This window comes from Macadamia integrifolia, chromosome 10 (genome assembly GCF_013358625.1).
Source record: "Macadamia integrifolia cultivar HAES 741 chromosome 10, SCU_Mint_v3, whole genome shotgun sequence".
In the NCBI taxonomy this organism is placed as follows: domain Eukaryota; kingdom Viridiplantae; phylum Streptophyta; class Magnoliopsida; order Proteales; family Proteaceae; genus Macadamia; species Macadamia integrifolia.
This window is the reverse complement of record NC_056566.1, coordinates 28,093,000-28,106,722: the sequence shown is the minus strand read 5'-3', so window position 1 is coordinate 28,106,722 and position 13,723 is coordinate 28,093,000. Positions and strand designations below refer to the sequence as shown.

Here is a 13,723-nt window from a genome sequence, read left to right as displayed (position 1 = left end):
TCACTTATACCTATCTGGGAGGTGTGGTACCAGCTTATGTATGTTCTGCTATTGATGTTCTCTGTTGGAATATTTTGGCCTTCTCTTTGATTAATCTAATCTTGATCGATTCAGGAGGAGTTTGAAAGAACAGGCATGTGTCAAACCTCAATGTCTCCTGATCCAAGCAAACCACTTCCTGAAAATGTTTTGAGAACTCTTTTGCATGGGCTTGAATTTGAAAACACTCTCCTAGATCTTTGTGAGAAAGCAGAGAATTTAGGACAAGATATTCTGTTGGAGGAGAGTGAAAAGTTTGTGCAGTCTATTAAATCCTTGGCAGAGGTGGGGAATGCAGTTGAATCTCTGGATCAGACAAGTCCCAATAATTCTAAGAAAGAATCTTCAAAGTGTGAAAAGGATGGAGATACAACTGTAGGCCTGGCTCAGATATCACAAGGATCTACCAGCAAATATGACAATTATGGCATGCCTTCCTCGGAGGGGGATGCAGGACCTGACGTATTTCCAGTCAATCAGAAAGCATTGGCATCTGAAATGGCTGAAGTGTTAGATGCGAAGGTAATTTTTTGCTTTGTTTTTTCTGCCTTCCTGCTTGTCACTGCTTTATTTCTTTGAGCATGTTCTCATTATTGTTTGACTTTTAGTAGTTATTTAATCCATGTTTAGCCTGAGACAAATAGATCTGACAAGGCTCAAGCTTAGCGCCTTCATGGTGCTCGGGTCGATAGTGACTTCTTTTCATATCATTTTCCATTGGTAAGAGTATTTCTCGTTTTGGAGGAGTCCACCGGTGGGATTTTACTCTTGAACAACAGTTTCAATTTTTTCTTTTTCTTTACCAATTAAAACTGAAAAAAATAATTATTTCTTAATGTATTTGATTTATGTAAGATGTTAATATAAAAAGGTATCCTTCTATGACTCATTTGATTTGGACACAAAACACACAGCTTTATTCTCAAATTGAATACGTGTGCTACTCATGTGAGCTAGATGGTGGGTTTGGTTATGTACCCAACTCACTGTGTAGCAGCAGAGTCTAGGTTTACATCGAGTAATCCCACATCTAAAGTATGATGAGTAGTAGGTTTCAGTCTTTGATCTGATCTTAGGAGAGAGAAAATAGTTTTAAGGGAAATCTATAAAAAAATATATAGTTCTAAGGGAGAGATGCGAGAATTGACAGTAGAATCAGATAATTGGAATTGGATAGTAGAGTAGCATCTCTCCTTGAATAAATTGAGAATAATAACTTAAAGAAAAGGTAAAAAATGGCCAGCAACATAGTGATCCAAGTATGGTTGAGTTGTATTGCCTATATCAAATCCTGTTTCTTGGTAACCTCAAAGACATAGCATCTCACCACGTAATAAAATGAAAAATTCCTTACAATTCCACTTCATAAAAATAAGAGGTGCAGTTCATATTGAATTAGATGCATGGAGTATTTTCAGGATTACAAGCTAAAGTTTGTAACTTGTAATGATGGGAGCTTCTTTGATATAATTTCATAGAAACTTTGATGCCAACTTAGAGTGACGGACCGCGAGAGGTAGGAGTGATGCAGATAAGTCATTTAAAAGGTTTATTTTATTAGAAATAAGTCTTGGGTTAGGTTATGTAGGTGTTGGGCCTTTGATCCCATGGGTTTTATTTGTAATAGGCCACTTTAATGTGCTTAAAATATGGGTAGAAATTAGGAAAACGGGATTTACTTCATTAGCTTAGGTAGAGTCCTAGTCTTGATGTGTTTTAGTTGCTTTGCTTGAGTCCAACTCCATGTTGGAGTCTTAAGTGTCTTTTAGGAGTCATATTATGAGTCCAGTTATGTTTTAGTCGGTGGACAAATAGCTTAAGTCCTAAGCTAAGTAGAGAGCCTATTTTCTTTTTTATTTTAGTTTCCTAGTCAGTTTAGGTTTCCTAATTAGTTAAGGATTGGGTTAAGCCTTTAATTTTTAGTGTTTGAGTCTGTTTTGAGTCTTCTATATAAGTTTATAAGGGGGCTACATTGAACACGAATTTGAATGAAATTTTCTCTTGTTGTTTGCAAAGATTTGCCTGAGATTGGTTGTATTCAATAATTGGAATAGTTGAGGGTGAGAGACCCAGTCTGAGATAACCATTATTTTCTTCTATTTTTCTGATTTTTTTTTTTCTGAATTTGAAATTTATTGAATTTACTAAAGATCCTACCTGGGATTGGATCACTTGTGATTCGATCTTACATTAAGGAGTTTCCTTTGACTTTGGTTGTTGTTGATTGTCATAAGGCTGTGCTTGATAAGAGAATCTAAGAGTGTGAAAGATTAGAAGATGGTGAGAGCTACCATATTTTCTTTCACTTGCACTTTCTTAGGACTTTTAAACACCGAAATTGGAAATTGTCTCATTTCCTTCCACCACACCACTTTACCGGCAGTCCATTGAACATTCTCCCACTATTCATTATTGCACACTCTTTTACATTCTCTTGACAACCAAAGACAGGATAAAGGGTTTTTTTTCCCCCCCGGTGCTGATCGAGTTATTAAAAAGAACACTATGTTTGTCTCTCAAACATATCTTGAGATGTTTATTGAGCTTTAGCTTAATACATTTTATTTGTATAAAGGGAGAATTGAATAATGCTTTTCCAAGGATACCTTAGGGCTACCTTGTGAGTTGATTGAGTGCCACAATCTTTGTGTTGAATCCAGTGCCTTGACCTAATGATCAAAGCTGTGGTTTTATTGCTTTAATGGGAATTCCAAATCCATTGGTGAGCAAAGCTGTATTTTTTTTTTTGTTTGCTCTCCCTAATCCTGAAGTTCCCTCTTTCTTTGGCTTACCAACCGTTCACCAATTAATTAAGAAATTTAAGATTCTTCTGTTAATCTGATTTGGTTCTGGGCTTCTCGCATTTACAAGAGGCAGCACACCAATTCAATTATCCGGAATAGTTTGCTGGTTCGTCAATACTGTAACTTATGGAGTAAGTGAAATGGTGGACTATGGGTTTCATGACATTCCCCGACCTTTTCTTTTGTAATATTTTCATCCAGAAAAAGTTGTCTTTGAAATCTCTTGGTAATTGGAAGCTTTTGGTATCGAGTTTATGTTTTGCCTTTTGAATTCCCTGCATGAATGAACCACATGCTATGGGTGACAAATTAGGCAGTGGTGAGGCTCATGAGATGATGAGAATATTTTGACTGTCATTAATTTTAGGCATTGTTCTTTTGATTGGTTTCCTCTTGTGATAGTTCATACATGCACTATTTCTGATCTGCCTTGGGTTTATTTGGAAATTGTAAGCTTTGCTCAGTTTCCTTGCATTTGTAAACTGTAAATTTCTGTTGGTCTTGGGCTGTTGGTAGTACTTCCTAGAGATCTATTGGTTGAACCTTTTTATACTTTCAATTCCTTACATTATTTCATGGTTTTAGGTTGTAGATGAGGAGGCACTGGGGCTTCTAAGGTGGCTTGCCTCCTCCCAAGCTGCAGAAGATTTGAACACTGATGATTTACTTGTTCATGAGTCCATTCTGAGTCCCTTGTTGCCTAAAAAATCCATTGATAAGTTTATGGAAAATGCTAATTTTGTTTACGAGAATGAATCCCAACAAGAGTGTCAGGACATTCTTGATTCAGTTGAGGATATAGTTGACCTTGAAGATTTAACCAACAGTGCTGCCCATTCTACACATCATAACCATTTACCACAAACATCATCAGCAGACATCATTCCTCAGGTGGATGGCTTGTATGACGATCAATTCACAACTCCTGCTAGTGATACAGCCGAAGGGCACAACTGTGAATTGGAGAGATCTTCTTCAGACCAGGTTGTGCAAGATACTCTAATATGTCCTGCTGATGGAAAAATGAAAAAACCATTGCGAGGCTCTTTGACCTTTACTACACCACAAAAGGTGAATACTGATTTGCAGTCTTCCAGTTTTAATTTGACTGATCTATGTAGCAGTAAGACAAAAGATGGCAAACATACCAATTCTTTGGCCAGAATCACAGCAGGAAAATGTTCTGATGCTTCACTGTCGAATTCGGACAGAGATATTTTTAATTTTAGGGAAGGAAACATGCTTACTGAATGTTCTGTGAGGGAATTGATGAGAAAAAAGCGACGCTACCGGATCGGACCATCTGAAAACAGAAGTTGTACATTTAAGAAGGCCCTTTTGGAGGAGCCAAAAGCGGAAAAGCAAAAAGAAGAGACATCTCTCTATCCAAAGCGGCTGGCGTTTCATGCAATGGAAGAAGATGAACAAGTTATGATGCCCCCTGAAACTCCCAGTATGAATCCTTTTTTTACTGACCAGCAAGGAGAAGTTTGTGTGAGGAACTCTTCTATGAAAACTCATGCGGCAGAGGTACATTCTGAGACCCTTGAAGTTATACTTGACTTTTTCAGTTTTCCATTGTGGATTGGATGGGTTTCCATACAAAAATGAGTAGAGAAGACTGATGTTTAATGGAACATCAGAACTACTGCTCAATCTGCAAGCCACAAATGCAGGTCTCCAACTTTGAACGTTGGAATAGAGGGGTTTGATCTATCAGAATGTTTAATCTCTGAACCAAGACATTAGATTATCTATTGCACTCCCTAGATCTTCTAAGTTATACAAGAATGTTATTTTTAGGAAACTTGTATGTCTATTGTTGCGAACCTTATTGTTTAATTACTGATCAATTGTTGAACTTTGACGTGGATGGTAAATATACATATTGACAAGGGGCTGGAGCAAACAGAGGATGTCAGTTCAATCTGTTTGGCAAGTTCTTCTGTAGAACATACGAGGTTCTGTGAAGGTGGTCACATTGTCAGAAACAATCTGGTTGGTGCTACCATGGAATTTGCACCTTATATGTGTTCTGAGAATCTTCTGAATACAAATAATTCAGCCGCTGCCATTATCCTGCAGAATGAGAATGGTGGTGCTAAAGAAGAAGATGCTCCAACTTGTTTACCTTTGCCAGACAAGTCATTGTCGACAGTCACTGACTGTGCAAAAAGACATATAGAGTATATTGAGATGGCCTTCAAAAATAAACCCCCTACTATAGAATGGACAGACGGGATATCTGAGGATCCTCCACCAGCTGCTAGTTTGCATGATCGTGATCTTCCTGGGGTCATGGAAAATTATGAAGGAACAATGCATTGCAAATCCAATTTACTGGATGGTATGTGGTATCAGTTTTATATTTCTGTTATGTAATCTGCTCTATTTCTGTTTCTTGATATATTTTTATGCTTTTATTTGTAGTCCTCTCTTTCTGTTTGTGATAGAAAGATCAATGTCATGGTAATTTTTTTTTTTTAATTACTGATGGAGGTACCTAATCTGACATTTCCATGCATAAAAAAATGGTAATGAAGGGTCTGAAAGAGCTGGTCCTCCGATTATTCCTCTATGCCCTCTTCCTAGCCTTTGCTGTTGACTCCTGCCCCGGCCTTAGGTCAAGAGCAAACACAAGCTCCATTCCATCCCTATTCCTCTGTCCACTTCTCCTTCGGAGGCTTGGCAAGAGCTCCGTTAGTCAATAGCTTATGAAAATCTGATTGCTTTCTTAGGCTTGTGATGTTTCATTTCGGGAGAAACCTATTATGGAATTCATGGATGTCTGTTATCTTGATCTGCAAGTAGAATACCAGATATGGTGGAGAACCTTTATTAGGCCCCAAGGGTATAAGAACCTTAATCAGGTCATGTTTCAAAAATACTGGATAGGTTGTTGGGACTCGGGGTGTATTTCAACTCACAAATTCTTGATTTTTGAGTCAATGCATGTTCATTGTTCCCTCTTTCGTCTTCCACAAATATGGGCTTTCTTAGCTTGTTATATTTATTATTTTTATTTTTTTGGATGATTAGACTGCATGAAGTCTTTGGGTTTACAAATGGTTCAGAGAATTGTTATGAGTGCTTTTGAGAGTGATAGGTTTAGACTCCCAGAAAGGTTTCCCTACATGTGTTTGTCCTGCCTCATAGTCTTGCTCTTTCATTATCGCATAAAAAATGGTTATCTTTTGGAACATAGTCATTTAGAGCCGCTCCAACTGTGATTGACAGAAAATTTATATGAGCGTTTGTTCATCAGTTGTTTTTGTCGGTTCATATTGTTGTTGAGATTAACTTATGTTGTTTAAATTCAAATACTGAAGTGCAAGAAAGATTTGTAGTCGATTTCCAAGCCAGCATGCTGTTTCTTATTCACATGGAGAAGCTACGTACTGATGGTTGTACTGTTTTCCAAAGATGTGCTACATTGGATACCTCTACCTGTTACTTGTTTTTTAAACTGTTGTTGTTCCTTAATATTTCTTATCGTTGTAGTAATCCTTCTCACTCATCTCTTAAATTCTCTCACAGTATGTGACTTTACTGAGATCTCTTGTGATTAGCCTGTGAAAACTTCTTTCATTCATAAATACTATGATGGGTGGATGGGGTCCTTTTAAAAGTTTTAAGAGTCTCAATCATTCATGTTTTTGCATTTAACTGCAGTTTGTACAATCTATTGCCTTGACATGTGGGCATAATTTTTGTTTCTTCCTTTACATACATTTAGTTGGGAAAAGTCTTAATGGAGGCGAGAGGAGAATTCCTTCTTTTACTAATAGTTCTAGGTGAAAAAGTTGAGGATTCTATTCATTCTTTGTACTCCATTTCTGTTGCTCATTGTTTCTTCCTCCGTATCCATACAAGATCTTATTTCATTCTTTGCCTATATCTCCGTTTAAAAGTTTTAAGAGTCCCAATCATTCATGATTGTTGTTGTTTTTATAACCTTGACTTTTAATGTTCATCTAACTTTTGCAGTTAAAGGGGTAGATGAAAATGAACTCCTCCCATTTTTTGTGGACAACTACCAAGAAGAGAAAGAAGCCAATCACAAATCTTACAGAAATACTGAACTCAATCTTCATCAAGAAACTGTTCTGGGTGTCCCTACACACTATCAAAATGATGGGTCTTTTCTATACTTATTGACGCCTATATTTTCACCGCCATCTGTGGACTCTGTTCATAAATGGCTATTGTATAATGTGACAGGTATCAAGTGGGAGTAGCTATGAGTATATTCCACCATTATTAGTCACTGACATTTTAATTTGATTTTTTGGTTATGGAATGCTAGGTACCTTGGGAGAGAAATCCCAGGAGCAGACTTTTCAGGGACCTGACGGTCATCTAGGTCTTGGAAATGTGAAGAATAATTCTTCCGGTTTTGGGGAAATAACGACTGAGCTTCATGACCTTCCTGTGGCTACGCCTAGTCATCAATTGATCTCTCAAAGTTCTTCATCTGGTCCTTGTTTTGATACTTCACCTGTATCTTTGTCCGCATCTGATGTGAAGCATACTTTGCATCAGTTCAGTCAAGATAACCATGGGAACCTGCACACAGAAAATGATCTTTGTCATACTGTGAATGCAACAACTGAACCCAAGCTAGAAGAGACAATTATGAAGGGAAAAGCATGTGGTGAAAACTGGCAAGATGTCTCTCAGATTTCTGGCCCAGATAAAAAACCAAAGCTTACCCCTCTCAGTCAAATTGGATTCCGTGATCCTGCAAGTATTGGTGCTGGCCAACAACTAACGTTGTTGAGTATAGAGGTATTTCCTGGTAATATCAGCTCTGATGGCATTGCCATGCACTCCTTCTGTTCCTAAAATAGACCACTTTGAAAAAAACACATTTAAGGGATGATAAATTAATACTCTGACTTCCCACTTTTTAAATTTATTTTCCTAATTTATCCTTCATCTACAACAGAAATTCCTAGTTGACCTTCATTTACAAGAGGTGAAGTAACTTCACTACTGAAGTAGTGTCTCAAAAGAGTAAAATGGAAAAAGAACCAAAATTGATGCATTAAATGCCCAAAGTGGGACTATCATTTTGTTACAGTTAAAAATCCTAAAGTGGACAGTTATTAAAGGACAAGACCTGGTGAATAAAGTATCCACAATTTCCAATTATAGTAGTTCAGTTGATTTTGCCAGCTTCAGGGCCAACCCAGCCTAAGAATTCTTTGATGGAATGGACCAACCTGTTGCATGATCCTACTTGAGAACTAATCCAAGATGCTAAAATCTGACCTTGGCCCATTACTAGGGATGATACTGTTGACATAGTTATGGGATTGAGGTGGTTCGTTCTACCAAGGGTGTTGTCCTTTCTTAGAGAAATACACCTTAGATCTTCTTTCAGAGACTTGACATGTTAGGGTGTAAGCCATTAGACACACCTATTAAGGCAAATTCCCATCTCAAGAACAAGGTGAACTAGTTGATAAAGGTGGATATAAGAGATTAGTTGGGAGGCTGATCTATCTGTCTCACACCCGACCAGACATAGCTCATGCAGTGAGCCTTGTGAGCACGGTTCAAGATCTCGGTAATATCTCGTTTTTTCAAAAAGGCGAGAATATAAATTGTACAAAAACTCGACCGAGATCTTGCCAAATCTCCCCAAATATTGCCAAAATCTCTCCAAATCTCACCCCTCTCTCTACTTTTAAAAAAAAAAACACTAAGGAGTCGAGGACTACTTACATAGAGTACGAAGTCAAAGTACAATTTTAGGTTTGATTTTACAAAAACTAATGTTTCCATTGTGTTTAGAAGGTCTAAAATAGAGTAAATACCAACTTTCAGGGGGCTACAAAGACCATATAGCCATTGAGACCAACCACCGAGTCGATCAGGAAAAAATACATGATCTCGGTGAGATCTCTCTTTTTTGGATTAGCGAGGTGGGGGGCGAGAGCAAGATCTTAAACCTTGCTTGTGAGTCAATATATGCATGATCCTCATTCCTCTCATAAGGAAGTTGTGTTTCGTATACTTCGGTAGTTGAAGACTGCTCCAAGGAATGGTATCTTATTCTCCCCTTCATAACATGAGGATATATGCATATACTGATGTTGATTGGCAGGTTCTCCAGATGATCGTCGATCTACTTCAGGCTACTGTGCATTTGTTGGTGGTAACTTAGTTACATGGCGTAGTAAGAAGCAGGCAGTTGTTGCCGAGTCTAATGCTGAAGTTGAGTTTCGTGCAATGACTCATGGTGTTTGTGAGTTGTTATAGCTTAGAGGTCTCCTTCAAGACTTGGGTGTAGCTGTTCAGATGCCTATGATGTTATATTGTAACAATAAGTCAGCCATCAGTACTGCCCATAATCTGGTTCAGCATGATCATACTAAGCATGTCGAGATTGACAGACATTTCATCAGGGAGAAGTTCGAGCAAGGGCTTATATGTCTTCCTTTTGTGCATAATGAAGATCAGTTAGTTGATATACTCACAAAGGGTCTTAGAAGTAAAGTTTTTCATTTTATTTGGTGCAAGTTGGGCATGTGTGATATCCATGACCAACTTGAGGGGGAGTATTGGAATAATTGATTTTTGTAATAACGAGTTTTAGGGGTGTTATCCAAATGGACTTCTAAGCCCTTTAGGTTTTTACTTCTATTAGAATAGAGGGGCTTGTGTCAGTTTTAGGCACAATTCAAATTCTCCCTAATTCTACAAAAAGGTATACTTTGGAGTCTAGATCTCATAATCCTTTGTAATTGATTTCCTATTAAAGCTGATACTAATACTGTGCGATATAATTGTTGTTTGCAGTGTATTAACGTCCTAACGTTCAGTTGTTACCAGATAGCAATTTATGTGCTTAACTTGCTGCTTCAGTTGTTACAGTTATTATTATTTAAATTTCTTTCCTTTTATCATTCTTTTTATTCTTTTTTGGGGAGGGTTATGCTTCTACAGGTGCATATGCCTGCGAGAAAGGAAATTTCAAATCTTGATCACTTTCAAATCAGTATTCTTCATACCTCATGTGTTCATTAATTATTCCATTGCTCTAATTCAAATTCAGCTTTGTGTAACAGGTTCATGCAGAATCGAGAGGAAATCTTCGCCCTGATCCTCGAATAGATGCTGTCAATGTTATAGTTCTTTCAGTTCAGGAGGATAATTGTGCAGCCATTAATGTTCTTGTGCTATTGCATAGTAATGATGGGGAATCATGTCAAAGGTGATGCTTTTCTTATTATGTTGAACCTTAATGAGTCTTTATGTTATTCAGGAGCAGTCGTTCATTATTGACTAACTTCTATGTTTTGTTAGTTATACTAACATTAGAGAAGTGTTCATTTCCATCTTCTTTATTTTTTGAAAAATTTAATGGCAATGTATTTGTCTTTTCAAGGTTACAATGTTATCTTAGGTTTTTGCTAAAGCATGAATTCCACATTCTATTTCATGTTCTTAAATGACTCCTGTCCATATGCTTTGCAATGGGAATTCAATCAGAACACATCAATCATAGTGCTGATGTAGGACACAGACTGCAGTACTTTGACCGTCTATTGTCTTGCACAACTGGAAAAACTGGATGGAAAAAAAAAAAAAAAAAACGTAGGCAACAGAAAAGGATTTGTCTATTAGAGAAGAAACACTTTTCTTGTTTTCTTCTAACGTGTCATCGTGTCATCTGCAGAAATCCTGATGGAATAAATGGTTGCAAGGTGCTAGTTACCTCTGAAGAGAAGCAGTTATTTTACCATTTTGTGCAGATTATTGTCTCATTGGATCCAGATATTTTGATGGGTTGGGAAATACAAGGTGGTTCCCTTGGCTTTTTAGCTGAAAGGGCTGCACATCTTGGTGTGCATTTGCTGAATAAAATATCTCGGACACCTCTACCGGAAACCAAAATCACAGCTAAAGCTTCATCAGATGGTGAAAAGTCTGTGCCAGATAATCTGCTTCCTGAATCCTTGTTTGGTAATTCTATTTTAGAAAATGCAATAATTGAGGATGAATGGGGACGCACTCATGCCAGTGGTGTCCATGTTGGTGGAAGAATTGTCCTCAATGTTTGGCGACTGATGCGTAATGAAATTAAACTTAATATGTATACTCTTGAATCTGTGGCTGAAGCAGTTCTGAGACGAAAAATTCCGTCAATCCCTTGCAGAACATTGACACAATGGTTTTCAAGCGGTCCTGGTCGAGCGAGATTTCAATGTATAGAATATGTTATAGAGAGATCAAAGCTGATCCTTGAGATTATGAATCAACTTGATATGGTATGTTAGCAGGATCTTCCTCTGTTGTTAGTGATGTTCATATTCCAGCAGGCTTCCTTTAAAATTCTTCCATCTCTAGATGTTATATTAAATCCAAAACAGGCAAAACTTGGGGGATTGTGAACTGGAAAGATGGAGACAATGAAGAAAAGTTCCAAGAAAATTTCCCTCAAGGGTCGCATAATGCTGATACAGTTGAAATGGAAAAACTATGCTATCCTTTTGACACTTCCAAAGGTGTCCCAAGGCCTTGTGATGGTTGAATCCACCCTTGTTAACTTCCTTATTTATGCGGAGGCTTTTATGAGTGTTGTAAAAATAGGGCTTTTGATTTGGGCTATTTTGGTTGTCATCCTCAATTCCTCATCATCTCTTTAATTGTGTGGATTATTCGCTTCTAACAAAAAACAAACTGAAAAAAAAAAAAGTGGATTATTTGCAAAAAAAAGACGATACTAATTGCCTTGTGTATTTTTGTCAGAGGTTCATCCTCTGTCTGTCCATGTGCCTTTAAATCCTTTCTTATTTCCTCCATCCATTTCTCTTTTGGCCTTGTCTTCTTCCTCAAAAAGGTCATCAATGTGTGCGACTGTACACCTTGTTGGTTGCTGCTGCTTTAATGGATCTTTTTGCAGGTGACCAAACCTTATAAGACTAATTATTGGACAAAATTGTAAATCCTGCTTCTACTGGGGAAAGATAAAGCTTGATTCGTGTAGATTTTAATCCTCTAGATGACCTTCCTAATAGATTCTTAAAATTTTCAATTATTTTCATCTTAACTCTGATTTTCATTTTGAAGCTCCGTGTTTCTGTTATTTGGCTTAGGCTCTCTTTTCTGTTGTATCTGTTGGGTTGTGGTTCCTTTTATTTTCCTCTGCCTTAATAAACTTTTTCATAAGGGAAAAAGTAATTTGTAGTTATAACTGTTTAATTTATTGTTTAGTGGTAAAAAGACCTAATTTTTGGGTTGCCCTTGAAATTAAGTGTTGACTTTCTATCTTATTCCTTTCCTTTTTTGGGGGTGGGCGGGGGGAGTGGTTTACAGATAAATCGCACATCAGAGCTTGCCCGTGTCTTTGGCATTGACTTCTTTTCAGTTCTATCTCGGGGTTCTCAATATCGTGTTGAATCTATGCTTCTGAGATTGGCACACACACAAAACTACCTTGCCATTTCTCCTGGCAATCAACAGGTCTTCTGCTTCTATGTTTTTTCTGTTTTACATCTATTGCTGTATGATTCAGTTTGTATGCTGGTTGGCTACCTTGAGGACATTCTGATAGTTACTTTTTATATTTTGCTGTGCTGAGTTGCTTTTGGTAGATAGGTAATATAAGACTAGAATCACAAATGATCCTAATCCCAGGAAGGATCTCAAAATCTGGCTGAATAGGGAGAAATTCGAGAACTTACAAACCGTGGCTCAGATGGAGCTGAAAGTAGACGAAGGTCCTATACGGGTCAACAAACCCTCAAAAGATGAGACAATTCCGATGACTGAATTGAGAGTTATATTGTCGACATGAATTAGGAAATTTTATGGAAGTTCTGCAAAATAGCAGCTATAGGCCTTCAAACTGGTCTTTCGATGGAACTTCTGAACTTCAACGGGACTATTTTGATCACTCAAACACTATCTCACAGAAAACAAATAAAAGAAAATAAGAAAAGAAAGAGAATTTAATGGAGGGGTTGAGAAGGGGGAAGAAGAACTAGTGAATGGGTATCTCATGCCTCAGGTTTTGGGTATCTCACCCCTCAAGGTAATAGCTATCTCAGCCATCTGTAAACACTCAATTTTCATAAACTTTAATCTTTTTTAACTTCTCAATTGATTACAACATCTCCTTATAAAGGAGTGAGTTCAGCTTACAATTAGAAAGTTATTAAAATAGGAAACTAACATAAGAGTGGAAACTAATATCGACTTTCCTAACAACGAACTACTTGTTAACCAAGTAAATACAAATATAGGAACTCCTATTAATCTAATTTCTCCCAACAAATAATACTAACTTGCTAACCAAGAAAAACCAAAAAAGGAAACAAATCTTCCTAAAATTGATAGGCAGATCTTGAACTATTCTGGACTTCTTCCTTTCAAATCAGATGGGACAGTTGGCATACTTCTAGAAGATCATTTTAAAGACCAAAAATTGCTGAGGAGAGTACTGTTACTTGTGTTATGGAAGCTGCTGGACAGATTGTATTGATGGCTGCTAGGGCTCTTCTAGAAGACCACTTAGGGAAGTAAAATATGCACTATTCAAGGGGCTTCTATGCTGGTTCAAAGGCTGCAGGAGTGGACCAGCATAGGTGCAAAATTGGGGCCAATAAGGCTGGCTCGACTGGACTAAACTAGGTCCAGACTTGGGACAGAACTGAACCATGGTTTGGTCCCTCCTTTTGACAGCCCTATGGCTCCTATCTACATCAATGTGCTTCTATCTACTTTAAGTGGCTTCCAAATCTTCTTTTTTTTCATGGTATTTTTGCTCAATTGTTGAGGTTCCATTTTATATTTGGGGAAATGGTAGTAGCAAGGACCTGTAGTCTACATTCTTGTAGTCTGTAATCACTGTTATTTATTTTATTTTT

The 13,723-nt window shown here is 37.4% G+C and overlaps 1 protein-coding gene across 1 annotated transcript in view; it reads left to right on the top strand.

Annotated features, from left to right (window-relative positions):
- Positions 1 to 13,723, top strand: part of LOC122092352 (DNA polymerase zeta catalytic subunit) — a 23,090-nt gene that overhangs the window by 2,162 nt on the left and 7,205 nt on the right. The window contains exons 6-14 of the mRNA XM_042662664.1: positions 3 to 21; positions 115 to 561; positions 3,429 to 4,373; positions 4,740 to 5,190; positions 6,831 to 7,064; positions 7,150 to 7,631; positions 9,920 to 10,065; positions 10,531 to 11,122; positions 12,171 to 12,317. Of these exons, the coding sequence (XP_042518598.1) occupies positions 3 to 21; positions 115 to 561; positions 3,429 to 4,373; positions 4,740 to 5,190; positions 6,831 to 7,064; positions 7,150 to 7,631; positions 9,920 to 10,065; positions 10,531 to 11,122; positions 12,171 to 12,317 (3,463 nt within the window). The remainder of the gene's footprint in view (positions 1 to 2; positions 22 to 114; positions 562 to 3,428; positions 4,374 to 4,739; positions 5,191 to 6,830; positions 7,065 to 7,149; positions 7,632 to 9,919; positions 10,066 to 10,530; positions 11,123 to 12,170; positions 12,318 to 13,723) is intronic.